Consider the following 23,277-nt stretch of genomic DNA (forward strand, 5'->3'; position numbering starts at 1 on the left):
CCTTGTTTCTGTCTTGCTTTCTATTCTTTACCCCTTTCTTGAAACTGCAAAAGTTGGGAGCTTGTACAGCAAATAATTCTACCCAGTCTTTTGCACCTGTAAACCTCTAATGGCCTTGAAGTTGAATCTGATGATGTTAAATAAGTATAGTGTTTCTGAAATAACTTAAAACCAAAATTATACTTTGTCGCATGATGGAAAGAAAGAAAGAAAAAAAAACTCATTTTGCATTATCTTCTTAATAATTTTGGCGAGTGACACCATCATGCACAAAAATATAAATTAGGCTTTAGATGGCGTTCAAACATAGATCAGTCAGTGTCTTCATCATCTATGATAAAGTGGTCTTGTTGCATCTAATGTAAACTAACTAGTGCAGGCAGTAGTAATCATATTGTCAGGGTCATGATGCAATGTCTGGTGTAAAAATGATTAGGTCACATTCACACTGACCTCTGGAGGTGATACAAGAAACTGCACTGTATGTAGATGTGCATCTCTAGTGAGAGAATCTCCCCAGTCCCTGTCTAGTGTCAAAATAAAATAAAAAGATTTCTGGATATTTATCAAAGCATCTGGTGAAACATGTAGGCATGTTTGGGTCATTGATAAAAGTAAATGTACGAAAGTAAAACATATTAGCCAAAACCGTAGAGGAAATCGCATTAATGTTTAAAATAGGGGTAAAGATATTCTTTGGTCAGTCTAAATGTTGTTAATTTAATTGATAGTTCAGTTTTGTAGTTTTAATTGACTACATTTTTGCTCAATCAATTTGGTGGTCACGTTCTCCATGACCCTGATTGTCTGAATATCTATTTGATTAACTCCCGTGAGCAAGTTATGCCTGATTTATACTACTTTGTTCGTTCTGTGCCATGTCCCGCGCTGACAAAAGCCAACCTAGTAGATCGTCTATTTCCGGTGTGTGACACTGGTGCACAACTAAGTATAACACACTCATCCCCATTCAACCCTCACATTGCTGTGGTTTTTCAATTATTCCAAAAGGGCATCCACTCGAAAGGGCCTGCATCCCTGTCTGCCACAAGATCATACCATCCAGTAGGTCACCCTTTTCAACAGAGAAAAGCATGATATTGTCTTTATTGTTGGAAAATCAGCTCTATGACAAGGGACAAAAGCACATACTGATTGTTGGCACAGCATCCAGTGAAATACACAATGTGCCAGCTGATCTTTAAATTCAGATACATTCCGATGCATTTACAGATGCAAACAAATGTTCCTTTCATTCAGTAGTGACGTTCAGTAATGCCACCGCTAATATAATGCAGCATATTGTGATGATCCTGAATAATGTGGTTTTGATAATATGATAATTTCATACAATATATGCATTGGAATGCATAAATACAAGGTTATTAGTCACAGTGTTGGCTGTACGAAGGCACAAAGTTTGTGTAGAACCACAAACGTCTAGTCTATTTCATCTTCTTATGCTTTTTCATGAATGAATGTCCTATGTGCCTCAAGAACTACTGGACCTATGTAACTTGGTATTGGAACACAGATGGTCCAAATTTAAGAGGTGCTTTATATAACAACAGTGATTGGATACCGTGTAAATAAACAATCCGCAATTCTTTATTTTTGATCAAAGTATGCAATATATAAGTGCCGAGTAAAAACACACAGATATGTACAGTAAAGAGTGGAATGTAGCAGAGAGCTACCAGAGCTAATAAACACTGTATGGGAACTCAGAGCTTATGAATACATCAACTCATCTTGCGTTTGTGTGTGCGTGCGTGTGTGTGTGTGTGTGTGTGTGTGTGTGTGTGTGTGTGTGTGTGTGTGTGTGTGTGTGTGTGTGTGTGTGTGTGTGTGTGTGTGTGTGTGTGTGTGTGTGTGTGTGTGTGTGTGTGTGTGTGTGTGTGTGTGTGTGTGTGTGTGTGTGTGTGTGTGTGTGTGTGTGTGTGTGTGTGTGTGTGTCTTCTTGCTCTGCAAAGTCCAGTACAGCCCTGCTGGCTGGGCATAAAAGGGTGTAAAACAATGAACATCTGGCAGCCAGGTCCAGGAGGAATGTAATCTTGTTCTGATACCAGAATCCACTAGAGCAGTGATTCCCAAACTGTGGGCCAGGGCCCATTAGTGGGCTGTCAGGATATTGCAGATGGGCCCCCAAATAATTGGTAAAACACTAAGAATGTATTGATTATACAAGTATTAATATTACAAAGTTAATATAAAAAACAATTCAAAAGTCAAAATCTGTTTAAACACTCTCTGAAAATGCACGCGGCACACCCATCTGGCCACTTAACACGGCACGGCAGCCTACTGTCAGATGGGTGGGCTGTGAACACTTTAGAGATTTTCAAGTGGGCCATGATCCAGAAATGGTTGGGAATCACTTCTCAACCCCTGAAGAAGTCATACAGTAGATAGGTTGCATTAAATAGAAAAAAATCTGAATAATAAAACATTTTAAACACAATGGAGTTGATAATGTTTTCTTTCCCCACATTTATTACATTATTACATTTTGCGCAAATGGTCATAATGGATTTATTTTTAAAACTCCAGTGACGTTTTAGCAGTATGAAGCATTTTTTCTGCTGAAAAAGTAACTAACAATGAGGGTTTTAAATAATCAATCAATCAATCAATCAATCAATCAATCAATCAATCAATCAGCCAGCCAGCCAATCAATCAATCAAGCAATCAAGCAATCAAGCAATCAAGCAATCAATCATCCATCCATCTATCAAGGGAAGATAGTTTTACATACGTATGTACTCAAACAAACACATCCATAGGTGTGCTAGCCATCTCCCTCATCCACACACTCATCCTGTTCCTTCATAGATAATGTAAAAACATAGATGAAGATAATGTCAACCATGTATCAACCAGGCCAGGCATGCATTCCTCTGAGCGGCACAAACCAGGTTTCACCATAGCATCTTCAAGGGAATTGATTCAAGCCATCTGACTATGGAATTTGACGTCACCCGATGTGCGCACGTATGCACGCGCGCGCGCACACACACACACACACACACACACACACACACACACACACACACACACACACACACACACACACACACACACACACACACACACACACATAGACACACACATAGACACACAGACACATACGCACACACAGAGACAATTGCGCAAACGCAGGCACGCACGCACACACACACACACACACACACACACAGACACACACACACACACACACACACACACACACACACACACACGTAATGTGAAAAAACACATGCAGTGCAGAAAAGAAAAAAAAATATTATACAAGATGTAAGTCCTTAGGCCCTTTAGTTACAGTATCTATTTGATACACTGTAGGTTGCCCTTCACCCTCGCCTAAAAGTATACATTAGTGAGGCAGACCTTCCATCAGAACAGGTGCGACAATAAGTAAATTGGTAAAGACTAACCCACACTGGAAAATCTTCCGTGTTAATTTAACTCTTGAGCGGTTACAAATGTAACCAACATGTGTACACTCTCAGTGTTAAATTAACACTCAGGATTTTGTTGTGAGCTATTTGGCTGTGTTGTTATTTAGGAAGTAGGTCAAGGAAGGAAACATGCAGAACAAATGTTTCCATACCAATGAGATGCAACACAGAAACTAGGACCATGTACTTTGATATTCCATACAGCCACTCTACTGTTCACCGAGGAATGTGCAAATACACAAGTCCACAATTCAGAACCAAGTCAGAAGACCACTCACTGTTTTCTCGCAGATATCACGGGAGTCAGTGTAGCCGAACAATTAGATAAAAGTCATAGATGCATAGGAGACAGAATAAGCTTGAATGTCGCTGTACAGTTGGTAGATTGTGTCGGAGGTCCTCTCCCTGGGAGGTGTGTCAGAACCACACCATGTCGTCTGTCCCAGTGGTGAGGCAGTGAAACGTCCACAGTCAAGTGTTGATTGGCTCTAAAAAAAACAAAATACTGCTTCCTATTTTCTCATCTCCCCTGAAAGATTAATCAGCTGAAAAGAGATGCAGAGAAACACAAAGGAAGATGTAATAACACGAGAAGAGAGATAGAGTGAAACAGTCCAATATCATAATACACATAGCTGAGACCAACTTTGGGTTTCTCTCTCAATGTAATGGTGAGTTGCATAGCTGGATGCAGACCACGGCAATGGGTTTGATTCAAATATCTAAATTCCTTGCCAAACCTAAAACGGTTCAATCTGGGAAAGTCTGGAGACAGACGCACGGCGCACGCACGCACGCACGCACGCACTCACACACACACACACACACACACACACACACACACACACACACACACACACACACACACACACACACACACACACACACACACACACACACACACACACACACACACACACACACACACACACACACTCTCTCATATCTCTCTCACTCACTCACTCACTCACTCACTCACTCACTCACTCACTCACTCACTCACTCACTCACTCAGTCTCTCTCTCTCTCTCTCTCTACACACACACACACACACACACACACACACACACACACACACACACACACACACACACACACACACACACACACACACACACACACACACACACACACACACACACACACACACACACACACACACACGTACGGACGCACACAATTTATTTTCAAATTTCAGCTGCGTAGAAAAGCTGAAAAACTCCAGGGCTGTGTATCTTGAAATCCAACCTTGATTTACAGAGGAGCTCCTCTATTTCATGCACAGAACAAGCATTTTCAGAACCACACAAGTAAAGTGCAGATGGAGTGCAGGTACAGTAGTATTAGAAACTTCAAAATGAGGTCAGAGATTCTCTCAATTCACACCAATTAGATAGGAGGATGTAGACATGTCCCATCAGGCATACATCATGAATGAAGAATTGCTTCTTGAGACATGAGGTTTTATATTATAATCTTGGGCTGCCTGGTATAAAACAGACCTGGCATGGTTTAATGCATGACACACACATGGAACGACAAATGCCCACACACTCTCACCATCTTTGTGCAGGAAACACTTCCAAAGACAGAAGCAGAGAGACATGACCAGCAGAGCTGCCACCGTGGTCACTGAGATCAGGATGGTGAGAGCAGTCCCAACTATACGAGAGAGAGAGACAGAGAGACACACACACACACACACACACACACACACACACACACACACACACACACACACACACACACACACACACACACACACACACACACACACACACACACACACACACACACACACACACACACACACATAGATGATTAGCCATCTGCCATTTGGCAAACATGTAATTTTTAATATTAAGCTATGTAATCAATGTGGTGGGTCGGAACGCGCTGTCTCTTGTATGAACCATGTCTGATTAAATTTGAGTAGATTTGATTTGCGGCATTATGGACAAATTCTGTATGACTGGTGACTGTTTAGCATTCACACTCCTGACCATGTGAAAACAAGGTAAACTGAGGTTTCCTGCTGTTCATCATCATGACGCTCATGCCCATAATGAACCCAGTTACCTGTGGCATTAGCAACAATATGAACAAGATGTTCTGTTGTGTTTTCAGACTTGCATTAGGTTCGCTGTATGAGGAAAAAATGGTTGTTTGGGAACAATTCAGAAGGGGCTCAGTTGAGGTATGTGCCAGTGTCAGAACTCCTTTATACTTGGCTATCCTTTTAGCTAACAATCTCCAGGCTTTGCACACTGTTCAGTTGTCTTGGCTGTAGCCTGGCTTGGTCAGGCTGCTTTTACAAAAAACATCTCATGTGTTGATAATACGGGCGTTGGGCCAGAGAAAATAAAGATATATGATGTTATTCCAAAAGTTTGAGCAAGAGAGCCATATCAAGACAAAGAAACACTGATGTTGACTCACTCTTAGTGTTCATGGACACTGAGATTGGTGTCTCTAGCCCTTTATGGTGGACCATGCATTTAATGGATACATCCTTCAGGAGCCCTGATTGGACAATGAGTGTGCTGATAACCAGCGTGGTCCCGTCCTTCTGGGGGATCTGTGTTGTTGTGGGGGGGCCCATAGTTCGGTTATCCCTCTCCACATTCCACACAATCTCCGTAGGGGGGCGCGACACAGAGGTGCAGTTGGCCTCAATCACACCTGGAGATGTGGTCTTGTAGCTCACCTGCGGTTTGGGCAGCACTGGAAAAAAATAAAAGCAAAATAGTAAATGGTGCATTTATATAGTGCCTTTCTCCGCTATACTTTACAACGTGCTGGGGATCAAATTCGAGAACCATCCTATTCCACCACTTCTACCACTCTAGGGAAATGTGTGATACAGTGTAGGTACAGTACAACGTTTTCTTTTGTTTTATTTATATTCTAGTTTATACTGAAAATAGCCCATAGTTTTTTCTTCGGGGTGCAACACCGGCAGGCAAATAGGTATAAATCAGGCTCTAAATTGTTGACACCTGAGGCAAATACTTTAGACTTTTGGATCAGCCGTGACATCTTGAGATCCATAAGTAAAGCCATGGCTGTTTTTAATTCTCTGCTCTTGGGGCTGAAGAAGGAATGTTATTCGTTGGAATTGAGAACATTTGTGTTGGCGGGAGCATATTTAGCCACAGATATTTGGCCCTGATAGCAGCAGCGTCTTCACAGATGATTATGCACTGAACTTAGTCAATCTTATTTAGATCAGTTGCAGGCGCCTAACATATTGTAGCTGTGAAAAAAATCTGATAGCAATCCATAGTGCCCTGCATCCAAAGCTCTGGTAAACAGGAAAACATTTTCACACATATTTACCATACATTTTGTTAATATATATATGTCTAATTCCATTTTTAATAGTGTGACTATTTTGGGGAAAATAACCAAACCACAATATAACTGTGCACTATGCATCCTCAATCCTCATGATATTACTGTATAGTCTTGAATAATGTGCTTGTGTGTGTTAGAGAGAGAAAGAGATTGAGAGAGAGAAGGTAAGAGAGATGGTGACAGAAGCAGGACAGCGTGGGGTAAGAGAAGCAAGCTATTGGCAGCAATGAATTGAAAGAAAAATAAACATTATTAAAGCTTTATCCACAATTCCACTTCTCTTCTTTTTCTACTGAAAACGCCTACTGTATAGTTCGATGTCAGACAAAAGCTCTGCTGTTTGTTCAGATAATTGAGAGAGGGGACGGAGAACATGGGAAAGGGAGAGCGAGTGAACAGAAACCAAGAGATGGAGGGCGTCAGAGGCTGGGGACAGAAGGAATCACTGTCTGCGACAAACAGTGACACACAGTCCCTGACCCGAGCATTTCATTCGGCCTCTCACCCACATCCCTCCCTGCCTCCATCATTCCACCTCGTTCTCACTTCTCTTTCAAATGGCCCATTCTTCAGACAGAGACACTGGCCTGTGCTTATGTGAGAGCAAATCAGACACACCAATAACAACTAGTGCAACTACCTCCATGCCGGTCTGCACCACTTCAACTGAAAAATGCCGGGGCACGTCTTGTCTTCAACCTCCCAAAATGTTCAAGTCTCCCCCTCTTTTGTGTTTCCTTCACTGGCTTCTGGTTGCTGCCTGCATCCAATTCAAAACACCGGTGATGACCTAGGGCATGGTACCCTTAACTTCAGGACATGAACCACCCCTTCCCGCACACTTAGAACACAGAACATCTGTCCCTCCCTTTCTTAAGACACCCTACTCTTCTCCCTCCTAACCCAAGCTTTGGAATGATCTCCTCCCTCGGTCAGGATTTCAGACTCACTCCACATTTTCCATCGCAGTCTGAAAACTCACCTCTACAGACTCAACCTCACCCTCTAGCACTCTTCGTTCCTTGTATTCCTTCTTTTTATCGATAGATGCTAGTTATACTATGCAGATGTTCTGTTTGTAGCATGCTGTTTAGACAGATGCTATGTTTGATATTTACCTCGTACCTTGCAATAGTTACTTGGTAGCACTGAATCTTCTTTGCTCTCTACTTAGGTGATGAGTACGATTGCCCTGTCGTTTGTTGACTAATGTTCATGACATTTACTCTGATCTTGCACTTGTTGTAAATTAATCTGGACAAGATTGTCTGGTAAATGCCTAAATGATGAATTGTAAACATAACTTCGCCACAAAAAAGACTGCAACAACACTACATCAGGAAAACGGAAAAAGACCCACATTCCTAACCTGATCCTAGTTTATCTAGCTTTATCTCAGGACAGCCTGTCTGTGAGTTTAGTCTGTCTGTATAGTCATTACTTACCCCGACGACTTCTCCGTCTTCTGCTCTTGCACTACAGGTGTTCTTCTAACCCCTACATAATCAACACTTTAGAGGACTGTCACACCATTCTCACTCAGACTTTACACTGTGCAGTAAGCTCATATTATGCATTTACTGAAGATGGTTCCTATATGTGTTTTACTGTACATCATTGAACATTGTTGCACAGCTGTTTCTCTGTTACTGTATTCTTAATACAATTCTATGCAGAGCTGAATAGAAATGTTTCCGCTCAAAAAGAAGAAAAAACTAAATTAAAAACAGTAAAAACCCCTCTATCCATAAACCAATATATTTCACGAACACTCGCAGCCTCAACAAATCATTTCTTGTTTACTGTCTATGTGGGATGCCACAAATATGTAATTATAATTTCTGTCAAGTTGTGGAAATGTGTATTACCAAAAACAGAGAGGCAGACAGTGGAACTCTTAGGTCCGCCAGGTTGTGTGTTGAAAAGGCAGGTGTAACAGCCCTCATCCTGTATAGTTACAGGCTGGATGGTGAGCTGGGTGTGGGACAGGGAGGCACTGAGCCAGACCCTGCCCTGGTAGGTAGGCTCGATCATGGGGTCGCTCCGCTTGGCGTAGGAAGCCACCTCACCGGATTCTCCGTGTTCAGGAGTGTGCCTCCACGATACCTGCTCCACCTTTTCAGGTAGACCGTAGGTGCAGGACAAGGAGGCCTTCTTGCCATTTAACGCTGTCTTGTTGCTGTCAACGACGATACGTGCTGGAAACAGGAGAGACCAAGATTGTGGGATTGGTGGGGAGGGGCTGAAGTGCAAAAAGAGCAATGCTAATATTCTGAAAAACTGAGATACCCAAAAGCGATGCAGTTACTGGTGTCCACAACGTCTGTTTCTGGTTAGACGAATAAGGCTACCTCCCCCACTGTTACACCTAAATGAATGTTACTGTTACTGGCCATATTCCCATGCATCATCAACCATGCTCATAGTGCAACAAGGCATGGAGAGCACATCCCCACAGATGACTGATTTACTGTTTGTCAGAACTAGTATTTTTCCCATGTGTCCAATGCAATGGATGGTTCTGATTAGCTGTGCTGTCTGTATTCCAAAGGGTAAGGGAGCAATTTAAATTAAATACACAAACAGCAGACTTTTTTTTGTAAATGAATCTCATGTGAGTGCTCATACTGAGTTGAGTAAAAGAATGTAGACAGCGATCTACTGACTTACTGTAGCTAATGATAAACACTACTGTCCTATTTGTGCCTCAAGGTTTTAATGCGGACACGTATTAAAAAAAAGAAAAGGATACTGCAAATAGTTATGTGAATAAATACAATTATAAAGACACAGAACACTGTCAAGTTATGACAAGCTTGACTTTATGCTCGATCCTCTCGGATTCTCGAATTCAGTGGTTCCCAAACGGTGAGACAAATCCAGGTGTGCCTTGGGATTTTGTGAAAACCACACATCATTATCGCTATTATTTATTGATTAATTACAAAAGTTTATTAAAGGTTATTCGTTTTATAATTTTAGTTTTATTTACTATGGTAGGCTATATCAGTACTTATTTCCCAATACAGAGGAAATACCCTAAAAATATTATTTTAACCACTTTCAACATTTTGGCCTGTCATTATAGATGAACATTTAAAATGATTATGATTATGATTACTATCATCATCATCATCATCATCATCATCACCACCACCACCATAATCATCATCATCATCACCACCATCATCATCATCATTATTATCATTCATTTAAAAAAATAATCTACATTTGTGACAATAGCACATCCACAAAAAAATGCTCACTATGAATACCGGTGTGTCTTGACATTTTGACTTGCCCATTGGTGTGCCATGAGCACACAACATTTGAAAACCGCTCCTCTGATTAGGCAGTGTTATGTACATGTATATACATATATATAGACTGTACTCACAGTTAACAGTGAGGCATGTTTGTCCTTGCTGTGAACCAGAGGGAAGCAGGTCAAAGATGCACGTGTAGCACCCCTCATCACGGAAGCCCACCCTGCGGATGGTGATAGCTGAGGTGTCCTTTGTAGACTGGGCTAGCTCCACATGATGCTGGCCACTGATGCTATCCTTCTGGTCCGGGTCGTAGGTCAGCAGGCTCTTGTTCTGGACGTCCAGCCAGCGCACCTGCCTCAGGGATTCCACCTTGTCCTTGGACAGAGTGCAGGTCAGAGTAAAGGGCAGCTCCACGGGAGCTTCCAGCTGCGCTGGTGCTGTCACCTTACCTGGGATACACAACCACGCGTGGTGTCATCATCACATACTGTCTATGCCAGTGTTTCTCAAAGTGGGGTCCGGGGAACCCCAGGGGTCCTTGAAGGACTTCCAGGTGGTTCCCAGCTAAATGTGTTAATAGCATCACAATCAGTTTCACCACTTGGCTCTATTTTATACGTTGTCTTTTCAAAAATAGGCGATCTACAAGCTCACAACGCGTCACATCGCGGTGCATTGTGGGCTTGTAGATCTGCTATTTTTGAAAGGTTTTGAAAAATCTTGAAAAAGTTGAAAATCTTGGAATAATTTTGACATTTTCAACTTCTGGGGGTCCCTGGCACAAAATCTTTTCAGATGGGGATTTGCGCCGAAATACATAATAATTAATTTGGAGTCCTATACGTGAAAATATTTGAGAACAACTGGTCTATGCCGTTATGTAAAACTAATTCAGTACTGCTCAAGTGACATCATTTTTCAGACTATTATCTTTATTACATACTTACCCTCCAGTCTTGCCACCATTAGTATGGACAACCACAGCCGCAGACCTCGCTTGAAGCAAGCCTCAGTCATCATTACCTGCAGAAAATTCAGTGAGAGGTCAGGCTGGTTTAAAATCATGGAGACTTTTCAAGTGCACATTTATGATCTCTGATCCAAAGTGGATATTTTGAAAAATGACACCAAACATTATCAACAATCAAGAACTTATGTTTCTGCTGAATAAACATCTATTAATCTCATTTCACAAACTATATATCTCTCTCTCCACATGAGATAACTGGCTGCTATTAGAAACAGATGCTGTTGTTGTCGTTTTTATTTTAGTTTTAATTGTCAGATTGCGTCTAGAATTCTGGAAATCAATTAAACAATGCTTGTTGGCATACTTTGTATTCTAACATATTCAGAACTGACTGTCTAAATGCCATATCATTTCCACTGAACACTGCTGAATTACAATGGGTCTTTTGAATAAATGCACCAATCAAAATCGTGCTCAATCAAGTAAGGATAGCCTACTGAAAAGGAAATTAACAAAAAATACCAAAAAGTTGTTCCAGTTAATTGTGAAATTACAGGCTTACCTATTTACGTCCTTAAATTCATATAATGAAATAAAATAAGCAGCAGACGTGCCCAGGATATTCTATTGCTGTAAAATCCGTCCCATCCTCAGGATGCCAGTTGCTTATAGGCAAACATCCTCAAGTCCAAATGAGAAGCAGTTTTCCCCAGGCAGCTCCGTGCGGTACCAGTTCTATTCTATGTAATGACTGGTTCATAGCGCACAACTTCGCTCACTGAGTGTCAAACGACCTCAACACAGCGCCCTCTGTCCTTATAATCGCATACTGCACATGTGTTCTGGACAACTTTTGGGGAAATGATAGCTCTGGTCCAAAGCTTTTAAGGCAGTGGGTTTTCAACCTTTTTTGCGTCAAGGACCCCCAAATTGACACATTATAGCTCACGGACTCCCATTTGAAAAGATATGCCAGGGCCTCAACCATTTTGATTTCTTGGGTGTCCCAATCTACACTAGTGTATGTGTATCATCATTCATTTAACTCTGAGAGTGTACAAATGGAACCAAATGAACCCGTTACTCCGTTAGTTGTCTATTTTGTTCCATTTGTACACTGTGTGTCAGAGTTACAGACACATAGGGTCAATTTGGTTCCTAACTATTATTATGGCTGGGGACCCCCTGGAAACCCTTCAATGACCACTGGTGGTCCCCCGGACCGGTTGAGACATGGTTTAAGAAGTTCTCCTTAACGCTATGATACTTTCGAGCCGTTGCCCGCACACCCCCTGTAGCGCAGCGGCTGCAGCCTTTCTTTTCGCTACTTACCAAAACATAAAATAAAAAAAAAGATGTTTAAAGCCTTCTTTCCTTGGTGGAAACACTCGGAGCCCCCCACCTCACGTCTAAAATACACTTTTTGGCCAGAAAAGAAAATATTTCAACGGATGGAAAAACTTTTTAGTTGCTCCACTGCGTCCTCTACAGATCATACAGGTCAATGGAATCTTTCTATTGATAAGACCTGTAGGCGGCGCAGTGGAGTAACTAAAACGTTTAGTTTTAGCTACCTCCTCCATGGGAAATTATATGTCAGACTCTTGATACGAATAGAAGTCCATTGTCTTCACAAAGAGCCAACTAAAAGTGTAGAGCACCTAATTATAATCAATATGCGGACTGCGAGCACTATGGCAGTAAAGGGCATTCTTTCTTAATTAAACTTAAATAGAAACACAATTAACACATTTGATGTTTTAAATTAAATATTTAAACTTATTTTATCATTGAATCATTGTTTTACAGATCAAGATGGAGTTAAAATGGAGTTCCATTAATACGTAGGAAAAAAAGAAAAGTATACTTTTTCCACCACCACTGTTGAATTGTTATTTTGTCTTTTGTGTTACGTTTAATGTCTGCGACGGAACTGGACATGGATCACACGACGCTCGTTCGTCACGAGCGTCATTGCAGAACTTCAACCAGGTTTTTGTACTTTCTTCATTTACAACCCGTACATCTACATAAACGTAAAAAATGTAAATATAAAGGGCTTGACCCATGGCCACAAATGTTAAAATTCGTTCGCACCCTCATAAGTACCCGTATCTTCCGTATTGTTTAATAAAAAGCATTTTAATCCGGTCGGTGGTCATTTTTTCCGATTTTTTTCCACATGCTTTCAACAACGCGACCCTATTGGTTGGGAGGTGTTCTGCACTCTGATACATTATAACTCTATGAGAAAATGGCTGCCGATTGGATTAAAAGGCTTTTTATTGTACACTACGGAAGATACGGGTACTTTTACCCACTCGAAGTGAATTGTAACATCCGTGGCCATAAGGTAAGCACTTTATATTTGAAATATTAACCTTTATGTAGATGTACGGTCTGTAAATGGAGAAAGTGCAAAAACCAGGTTGAAGTTTCATCATGACTGTCATGATTCAATACTACGCCGACGGACGGAACTGGTCTTCACCGGCTCATTTTGATGACGTAGGGAGTGAAATGCAAACGCTGGTGACAGCCGTGACAGCAGATCAACGAATGTGCATAAAATGCACTTCAGTTAATAAGTATCTTATAATGCCAGTGTTTTAGTCTGAAGCTTGAATGAATGAATGTCACAAAGTCAGCATGAACAGACATTAGATTGGAGTTTAGCAGTTAGATATCGATAGATTACAGGCTAACATCATGTCGTTTCTTGTGGATTCAGTGATCATGTTCACCTCACAGGTAAGTTGTCATGTTTAAAGTTAACGTGTCTTTAGTTTGTAATAAAACTTATTATGTTGTCTTCTCTAACTTAAAGTTAACATCAAAGACTGCACCTGACGTGGTGGTTTATTATGAGGTCACTTTTTAGCACATTCATACTGAGATATGATATGTTCTCCTCCCCCTCCTCTAAACTCCTATTGGGACTATTATGTCCTAGTTAATGTTGCACAAAATAGCTTTTTGTTATGGCAGTGTATGGTCCCTACTCCCTAAACCAGGAGTCTTCAACGTTTTTCAGTCCAAGGACCCCTTAGGTGAGAGAGAGATGAAGCAGGTGTATCCTGGACCCCCCCTCCACCCACTACATATTGAATAAAGTTGTGTTGCAGATTAAGCCTTTTTATAGATTTCATAGATAGCTCCTTAGACTTGTTTGACAGCATTGTCAATGTGTAGCGTTGTGTTGGATTCATGCCAATGTGTATTTTCAGACAGTTAACCACTTAAACCCTCCATTAGAAAGCGTGTACTTTGTCTGGTCTTTTTTCCCCTACACCAAATCTCTTTAACGGGAATAGCCGAACTACAAGCTTGTGAGCTTGTAGATCTGCTAATGTTCCCCTCAGAATAGGGTTGCCAGGGTTCAAGTGGTTAATGTACAAGAAAAAGTTCCTATCACAAAGATTTGGTGGCCGCCCTGTAGTAACTCTGAGGACCCCCCTAGGGGTCCCGGACCCCCTGTTAAAGACCCATACGTCCTGCCCTAAACAATATACACAACTTGTGAAATTCTTACTAACCTTTCCTATTCCCCATTCTGTTCAACTACCCATTCAGGTCTTGTTCTTTGGATTTGGATGGTTGTTCTTTATGAGACAGTTGTTCAAAGACTATGAGGTAGGCTATGCTGTCATCTACATTATGCTATTTATTTCCACATTGTGACAGATATATTATTTTGCACGTGATGTCTGTATTTAAATAAATATATACACAAAATAGCAGGCAAGCTACAAGCTCACAACATGTCACGTTGCGAAGCGCTGTGAGCTTGTAAATTGGCTATAATCACTATTTTTGTACGCCACCCATTGTACAACGACGAGCAATGCAGGGTTAATTGCTTAATCAGACAAATGGATTTAGTCGATTACAATTTTTTTGTGTTGATTTCTTAAATATAAAAAATGTAACGTATATAGAAAGTTCTTGATTACTCGATTAACCTATATGAGCAATATTAAGTTGGTTATTATTGGTTCTAAATATCAGTTTTTATGTATTTTAGGTTAATTGCCCAGCCCTAGTCCATAGTTGCAGTGGTTATAATAATCTGTTCTAACTAAGTATGTTCATGTTTGTTGACAGGTGCGTCAGTATGTTGTTCAAGTGGTTTTCTCTATCACCTTTGCATTCTCATGCACAATGTTTGAGCTCATCATCTTTGAGATTCTGGGTGCCTTAAGCACTAGGTACGTACAATGTTTTCATCTGTGGAAAATGATTATTTCTCATTGTTTACGTGATACAATATATCATTGTAGCCCTTGTGTATTCTTAATACTCAGTTCATGTCTCTTCTTCTGCAGCTCCAGGTACTTCCATTGGAAGTTTAACCTGTATGTGATACTGCTAGTGCTCATCTTTGTGGTGCCTTTCTACATTGGCTACTTTGTGGTCAGCAACATACGTCTGTGTGAGTGCATCTCATTTGTTCTCTTGTAAAAAAAAACAACAACTAAAAAACAACTACATTTCTATCAACATCTCCCTGCACCTTCAGTGCACTGCACTGTGAGTGATATATTCATCTTTAATTTGACACATGGTCTCACAGCGTTCTTTTTGTTTTTGTTTGTTTCTGTGCAGTGCAGAGACAAAAGTTGCTTTTTGCCTGTGTGGTGTGGTTTACCTTCATGTACTTCTTCTGGAAGTTGGGAGACCCATTTCCTATCCTCAGTCCAAAACATGGTAAGCATACCTCTTGGTAGTGGACACATTCAGCCATTCCCATTCGCCATGTATAGCTAATTCTAGCGTGCCATAAATATAACAAATTAGGTATTTATGTCATGCTTCGATCCTTCATCTCCATGGAGCACCTAAAGTGAAATGATTAATAATATTATCTCTGTTTCCTAGGCATCCTGTCCATTGAACAGCTTATCAGTCGTGTTGGAGTCATAGGGGTCACACTCATGGCTCTGCTGTCTGGCTTTGGTGCAGTCAACTGTCCTTACACATACATGTCCTACTTCCTCAGGTGAGCTACAAATACTGACCCTCTCACCCGTTAAAGGAGGAGTTCACCCAAAAAATGACTTATTTTCTATCAATTGCACACCCTATGAAGCCTTGAATCCATGGATTCTTTTTTGTTTTTGTCGCATTCCTAAGCTAATAATTTGATTCCCGTCTCCTACTGGCTAATGTATCCGGTAGGAGACACAAAGTAGATTATTTGTGTCTCCTACCGGAAATACACACGGTCATCAAATTATTGTTTTAGGAATGCCACAAAAACAAAAATAAATCCATGAAATCAAGGCTTCATGGGGTGTGTAATTGATAGAAAATAAGTCATTTTATGGGTGAACTCCTCCTTTAAGCTACATGTTATATGCATCAGTAGATAAGATGCCATCTGATAACAATTTATTAATCTTGCACGGACATTTAGGTGTCATAGCAGGTTAGATTCTGGCACTAAATATCTGTAATGGTCTCTGAACGAATGTATGTTTAATGTTATCAGTAAATATGCTGTATATGTGCAGTCTATCAACAGTGGATGTATGATTGAATGTGTTTCTATCAACCATGAATATATGTACAGTTTGTCAACAATGAGTATATGCATGGTCTGTCAATAATGACTATTAATTAAGTTATGCATGTACATATCATCAGTCTTGTCAACAATGAATATATGTATGGGTATATGTACAGTATATCAACAATGAATATATGTATGAGTACATTGTATGTGTGAGTACATGTATCCTAACAAGCATATGTCAACATGTGTCAAGAAAGACACACAAGAGAAGCATAATTACTACTGTCCCTTTGCATACTGCCCAATGACCCTATATACTTTATGTCTGCTACATTATCATTTCTGCAGAAATGTGACAGACAGTGACATCCTTGCTCTGGAAAGAAGGCTACTTCAAACTATGGATATGATTGTCAGCAAGAAGAAACGGTGAGGAGATCCGTCATTAGACCTCTTTCCCTTTATTTGTTTTATTTTTAAATTTGTAAAAAATAAATTGCCTTCAGGTTCTGGGGCCTTAGTCACAAAATATTTTTAGACTTCTCCTAAATGACTCTTTGGGGGGAGTAGGTCTTTAAATGTATTTATACCAAAAAAAGTATACCTTTATTTACACATGTCATCACAGATCATATTAACATGTAATTATCATTAAAATATGAAGTGGATTTATTAAGAGTGAAGCTTGGCACACAGTACAGTACAGTACAGTACAGTAAAGTAAAGTAGTAGGCTACTCATGGGCACTCGGACACCAACAACAAATTTGTTTTGTGTGGCGTCTTAGTGACTTAGTGAAATTCTCTTGACTATCCCTAACGTCTTGCTGACTTAGGAGAAGGCACTTACTCCTAAAATGTAGAGCTCTTAAAGTTTTGACTGGCACCCCCATTATTTTAAAGATTTACTCCTAAATTGATCAATTAGGAGCTATATTTTAGCCTTGAGATGTTTTTCAATACGGTCCCTGATGTGGTTGTTGTGTCATTACCTACCATTATGTGTGTTATATGTGTCATTTTGTTTTTTTGTAGAATTGCCATGACCCGGAGGCAGATGTACCAGCGCGGGGAAGACCAGAACAAACAGACAGGTTTCTGGGGCATGATCAAGAGTGTCACCTCCTCACCACCAGGCAGTGCTGGTATCCTTCACACAAATAGTGACTATGAAGACTAATGGTCAGGGATTTCATTTAATACGCGGTCCACGTGCATGCCATGTATTGTACATGTGCATGTACAAAGATGTGAGCATAACAACTCTTACACACCGGGCGTTGTATTAATGCAAAAGTATGTTTTTTTTTAACTCTTGTTTGTATAATGAGTACATCCACACAGAATGTGAAGATTACACTGTGATAAAGCGACAACATTTCTATTCCATTTAAATCATTTTTCTCCAAGGCCCATACCGCCAATGACGAGATTCTCGTCATGTGGTGTTTTCAGTGGTTTACGATAGAGGGTGCTCTTCTGCAGCCTGTGAATGATCCCAGGATCACCCAAGAAGAGTACACCCAGAAATCTCGTGATCACAACAAAATTAAGCTGGTTTCGTTTAGTATTATAGGATTTATAAAAGTAAAATGTTCTCTGCTTTATGTTGCTTTTTGGCGAAAACAAGCCACATTCAACTGCCCATAACTATGGAACGGATTACCCCGACGGCTCGTTTTTTTCCCCCGATTCTCCGAGACACCCCTACGTCTTTTGAAGCGATCGCCTCAAAAGAATATTCTATGATTTTTCAAAGGTTAGTAAAAAACGCTCAATCGCTGGCAAGTGCAGCTATAGATGACGTTTTTACTCCGGCAGTTAAAGAGTTAAAATGTCACTGCAAATAAGGTAATGAACCTGTATGAATGAAGCATCAACTATATGAGTATTTATTTTGATTTTGAAGTTTTTGCAGACACATATCGGATTGTGTGTTTGTCACGCTCCTTGTGTGTAAAGACCTCAAGTGTAATGCAGTGGTTCCCAAACTGGGGGTCCCCAAATTATTTTGGGGGTCCCCAGATGATTAGCTTAATGTGCAACATTGTTTTCTCAACAGTAAACAAACCAATATACAGTATAAGTGTATACAGGGTATCTGCACATTTCTAAAGCGACAATTTAAGGACCTTTAGACCTTTTTAATACCAAATTGTAAAATGTTACGTAATAAAGAGGGAAACGCTGTGAAAATAGCCAATCTACAAGCTCACAGCGCCTCGCAGTGCGAGGCGTTGTGAGTTTGTAGATCGGCTATTTTCACAATATTTATTTGTGGAACCGAGTCAAACTAAATGTAATGCCTACAATTCCAAGTGCTTGTCAGGATAGGGGGTCCCCAGTTCAAATATGATTATTTCGGGGAGTCGCGGCCTGAAACGTTTGGGAACCATTGGTGTAATGGATGGTGGTTCCTTGACTACATCAATTCCAGACCTCTCGTTGATTCAGCAGGAGGTTGACGCTCTGGAGGAGCTGAGCCGACAACTCTTCCTAGAGACTGTGGACTTGCAGGCCACAAAGGTCACACACACACACACACACACACACACACACACACACACACACACACACACACACACACACACACACACACACACACACACACACACACACACACACACACACACACACACACACACACACACACATAGTACATGCACGCTGTTTACACATTCCATAGAATGAACACGAATTCACCTTTACATTAACAGTGGACCCTTGGTGTCTTTATAACTAATTACTTCATCCTATCTCTCCTTTTTAGGAGCGTATTGAGTACTCCACGACATTCCAGGGGAAATACTTTAACTTCCTGGGCTACTTCTTTTCCATCTACTGTGTGTGGAAAATCTTCATGGTGAGAGAGAGTTGCATTCATGTGTCATTTCTGTCACACACATGCACACATAATGGCTTCATTTGTAACACTCGACGCAAGCACTTTGTGTCTGTGGTTTATCATGTGGGAATGGATTTAAGTGCATGCAGTTTAGAAATGTTGGACGCTGTAGATTTTCAGCCTTATTCAGACTTGTTTTCCGTTTCTCCAAACTAGGCCACGATTAACATTGTGTTTGACCGAGTTGGAAAGACTGATCCAGTGACAAGGGGTATTGAGATTACAGTGAACTGGCTAGGTATCCAGTTTGATGTAAGTTATCACACACACACACACACACACACACGCACACACATTACTCAATTTTTTTCTGTGGAAAAACATGATGTTGTCGTGCATAGTGGGAATAGTTCAAAGATTTACTCGTCTCCTATGCTGAAATTGAATAATAACATTACTAAATTGGAATTTTAAGCAGATGTATAAAAGATGAATGTGTGTTGGGGAGTCTGGATTTGTTCATAGCAGACTGCTGACACTGCTACGTCTTTGCTCGTGTAGTTGCTTTGGTAGAGCAACTACACAAGCTTCAACAAATGGTGATTGTTGTGAAGGGGGCAAAACGTATGAACTATTTGCCTACGTATCTAAAACTAGAGACAGATGTGTTTTTGAGATCTCTAACTATGGTTGAAATCAAATCAACTGTGCTCACATGCACTGGTCATTGGAATGATTGTCTACTTTTAGTTTTGTTTCACAAGTTAATGTACTGGGGCTGATTTTGATTGTGTTAATTATTAGTATTTTATATATTTTTTTGAATGCGCTTGATTGGGTTTTAGACAAGTGTTATTCTATTTAGAAAAGCCTCCTGTGTACAAGTGTTGGAAATTAGCACTTGTGCTATACACTTGAAACAATGCATTTGGTTCATCCAATGTGATTGTGATGTCAAATAAATAAACGTTAATATATTCCCTCTTCGCTGCTCTACTTTTCCGCTCAGGTGAAGTTCTGGTCTCAGCACATCTCCTTTATACTGGTAGGAATTATCATCGTCACGTCTATACGAGGTCTGCTCATCACCCTCACTAAGGTACGATACACACAGTCATCACTGACAATCACAAAATACCCCACTTTACAGCAGGGGTCTTCAACAGGGGGTCCGGGACCCCTAGGGGGTCCTCAGAGTTACTACAGGGGGGCTGCCAAATATTTGTGTGATAGGATTTAATTTTTTTACATTAACCACTTGAACCCTAGCATCCCTTTTCTGAGGAGAACTTTAGCCAAAAATAGCAGATCTACAAGCTCACAACGCCTCGCGCTGCGAGGCGCCGTGAGATTGTAGATCGGCTATTTTTGGCAAAGAGGTATAGGTGTAGGGGAAAAAGAGCAGACCAAGTAAAAAAAAAAAAAGGAAGTTTAATATGAAACACAATTCTATACTGTACAGGGGGTCCCTGCTTCATCTCTCTCTCTCAGCTAGGGGGTCCCCTTGACCTGAAAAACGTTGAAGACCCCTGCTTTACAGTGTTTACATATCATTGTTCATCATATATTGTGCTTGGCTCTTTCCTTTTTGTCTTCACGTTTCTAGTTCTTCTACGCTATATCCAGCAGCAAATCCTCCAATGTCATAGTGCTCGTCCTCGCTCAAATCATGGTGAGTAAGCAAGCCTTTATTATGGTCCTGTTATTGTATAGATCAGTGGTTTCCAACGTTTTCTGGATCAGGGCCCACTTGAAAATCTCAAGCGTTCGCGGCCCACCCATCTGACCACTTGACACGGCATCCGGAGGGACGCGTGCATTCAGAGCTTATTTATTTTAATGATCAATCATTTGTGTTACGGCTAGCTAGGATCAGTGAAACCAACGTAGTATACTTTAAGTTGTTCTCATTTGTATCACTATGAAAACACAGTTTTCAAGGTTGTAAAGTAAAAACACCACGTCATTTTTTTAATTAAAAAAAATAATATATATATTGATGTTATATGATTATTAAAACTTTAGTGTTTTGCCAATTATTTGGGAGCCCACTCGGATTACTCTCGCAGCCCACAAGTTGGGAATCACGGGTATAGGTCATAGGGCACATGTTAGCAGTATACGTTATAACTCTGTCTTTGTCACTTTCTCTTGCTGTCTCCCCACTCACCTCCTTCCTTTCTTCTGTCTCTCAGGGGATGTATTTTGTGTCATCAGTGCTGTTGATGCGTATGAGCATGCCTCTGGAGTATCGTTCCATTGTGACAGAGGTCCTGGGGGAGCTGCAGTTTAATTTCTATCACCGCTGGTTTGATGTCATCTTCCTGGTTAGTGCCCTATCCAGCATCCTTTTCCTCTATCTGGCTCACAAGCAGGCACCAGAAAAGCACATGGCCCTCTGATCTCACAACCTCCTACCTGGAGGTGACTCCTAACCCCTGTGACTTTTAACCTGAAATTCAGGGAAGTCAAGAACTCGCTCCCTTTTCTTTTTTATATATAAGAAATCATTCTGTGGTTCGTCTGTGCTTAGCCTGTACTTCCTGAATCAGGAAGGGCTGACTGTTGGATAAGGAATGCTTATTAATGGGAACAATGGGAATGTGGACTTTGGATGCTGGTTGGGTTTAGGTGAGAATATTGACAAAACAATGTTGTTGTTGTTTGTTTGGATTTAATTTTAACTTTCAAAATGCAAATGCTTGAAATCTCTGCCAGTCAGTGTGCCCATAAAGTTTGACTCCTTTGACCAAAATCAATCTTGCTCTCAGTTGGACAATAGAGCTGTTCACACTTCACAGCACAGCCCAGCTTGACTCCAGCTGGGATCTTGGCAGCCCGACCCATATGAAGGGATGAGGAACAAATTGAGTGCACTGACAAACTCTGTCCTATGGTAGTTCTGATAGTCAATGTCTGAAACCCAGGCACTGTTGTTTGTTGTTGTTTGTTGCGATCCACCAGTACATGTTAACAGTTTGACAGTAGCTTCCATCTAGCACTGATGGTCAGTGTTTGTGCGTATCTACTGTTTTTACACCAGAGAGAGACGGATTTTGGAATAAATCAGTTGTGGCCGCTGACATTACTTTGTGTGTCTGTAATGTTTTCAGCATGCAACCGAGTGTAAAATCAGGCATCATGACGCCATCAAGGCCTGCCAAAATACATTTTTGTCAACAAAATCAACTGTAGATTTAGTCGACTAAAATGTTATGATATTTAGTCGACTAAAACATTTCAGATGACTAAGATATGACTAAAACTAAATGAATCAAAATTTGCTGTCAACATTAACACTGTTACTATGGGGAGGAATGTAATTCTACTAGGAACAGAGAGGTACCTGTAATATAAACCAAACATTTTAGGCTGGGGAATTTGACAATATACTGCACATTTATTTCACAGATAGAAATAACAAAGTTTAAACTTTATCTAGCGTTAACTTACAAAATGTCAGCAATTTGTGATTAGAGCAAATATCATCCATGACAGACAGCAGTAGGTTTATTGACTGTGCTGTTACTGCTGCTAGCTTAACCTCCTCAGTATATTTATTTAATCTTGGGAATTTGGCTAATCATCAGTGTGAGAAAGAATTACAAAGGCAATGAATAGTGGGTGGTAAAGACAGACAGACAGGCAGGGCAAGGAAATCAATGGTAGGACTTGTTTACACACTGTGCTGTTTCATACAGTTGACAACTATGTTGGTATCTAGGGCTGTGTTCATACTGCAGGCAAATCTGATTTGTGTTTCATATCTGATCCTTCTCAGGACTGACTGTCCAGATTGTTATTTGTAAGTGATCAGATCGGATTTGTGTTATTTGTTGCTGTGGTAACAATATAATACTTAT

General features: G+C 40.6%; 2 protein-coding genes across 2 annotated transcripts; one reads left to right on the forward strand and one right to left on the reverse strand.

Annotated features, from left to right (window-relative positions):
- Positions 1 to 1,586: 1,586 nt before the first annotated feature.
- On the reverse strand, positions 1,587 to 11,739 carry LOC311064554 (OX-2 membrane glycoprotein). The gene is made up of 7 exons (XM_084084418.1): positions 11,618 to 11,739; positions 11,033 to 11,108; positions 10,214 to 10,534; positions 8,685 to 9,014; positions 5,899 to 6,183; positions 5,020 to 5,121; positions 1,587 to 4,004 (listed from the first exon to the last, which is right to left on the reverse strand). The coding sequence occupies exons 2-7, from the start codon at positions 11,103 to 11,105 to the stop codon at positions 3,997 to 3,999; spliced, it is 1,119 nt and encodes a 372-aa protein (XP_083940544.1). The 5' UTR covers positions 11,106 to 11,108; positions 11,618 to 11,739; the 3' UTR covers positions 1,587 to 3,996.
- A 1,834-nt stretch (positions 11,740 to 13,573) lies between these two features.
- LOC311064655 (Golgi pH regulator) lies at positions 13,574 to 23,168 on the forward strand. Its single transcript, XM_084084567.1, has 14 exons — positions 13,574 to 13,806; positions 14,629 to 14,688; positions 15,160 to 15,263; positions 15,381 to 15,487; positions 15,661 to 15,762; positions 15,934 to 16,054; positions 16,919 to 16,999; positions 17,605 to 17,714; positions 19,007 to 19,095; positions 19,340 to 19,432; positions 19,631 to 19,726; positions 20,424 to 20,513; positions 21,021 to 21,086; positions 21,610 to 23,168. Exons 1-14 carry the CDS (start codon positions 13,765 to 13,767, stop codon positions 21,814 to 21,816), a joined length of 1,368 nt encoding a protein of 455 aa, XP_083940693.1. The 5' UTR covers positions 13,574 to 13,764; the 3' UTR covers positions 21,817 to 23,168.
- The last annotated feature ends 109 nt before the right edge of the window (positions 23,169 to 23,277 follow it).

This window comes from Gymnoscopelus microlampas (assembly GCF_963454915.1).
Source record: "Gymnoscopelus microlampas genome assembly, chromosome: 17".
NCBI lineage: Eukaryota > Metazoa > Chordata > Actinopteri > Myctophiformes > Myctophidae > Gymnoscopelus > Gymnoscopelus microlampas.

What these genes read in the sequence shown, in the direction of transcription:
- LOC311064554 (XM_084084418.1), bottom strand. Translation starts at nt 11,105, where the DNA reads ATGATGACTGAGGCTTGCTTCAAGCGAGGTCTGCGGCTGTGGTTGTCC. An exon ending in AACATGCCTCACTGTTAACT is followed by an intron (nt 9,015 to 10,213) that starts GTGAGTACAGTC and finishes TCCTGTTTCCAG; the next exon opens with CACGTATCGTCGTTGACAGC. An exon ending in AGTGTCCATGAACACTAAGA is followed by an intron (nt 5,122 to 5,898) that starts GTGAGTCAACAT and finishes TCTCTCGTATAG; the next exon opens with TTGGGACTGCTCTCACCATC.
- LOC311064655 (XM_084084567.1), top strand. Translation starts at nt 13,765, where the DNA reads ATGTCGTTTCTTGTGGATTCAGTGATCATGTTCACCTCACAG. An exon ending in CTCACCACCAGGCAGTGCTG is followed by an intron (nt 17,715 to 19,006) that starts GTATCCTTCACA and finishes CATCAATTCCAG; the next exon opens with ACCTCTCGTTGATTCAGCAG. An exon ending in TGCTCATCACCCTCACTAAG is followed by an intron (nt 20,514 to 21,020) that starts GTACGATACACA and finishes TCACGTTTCTAG; the next exon opens with TTCTTCTACGCTATATCCAG.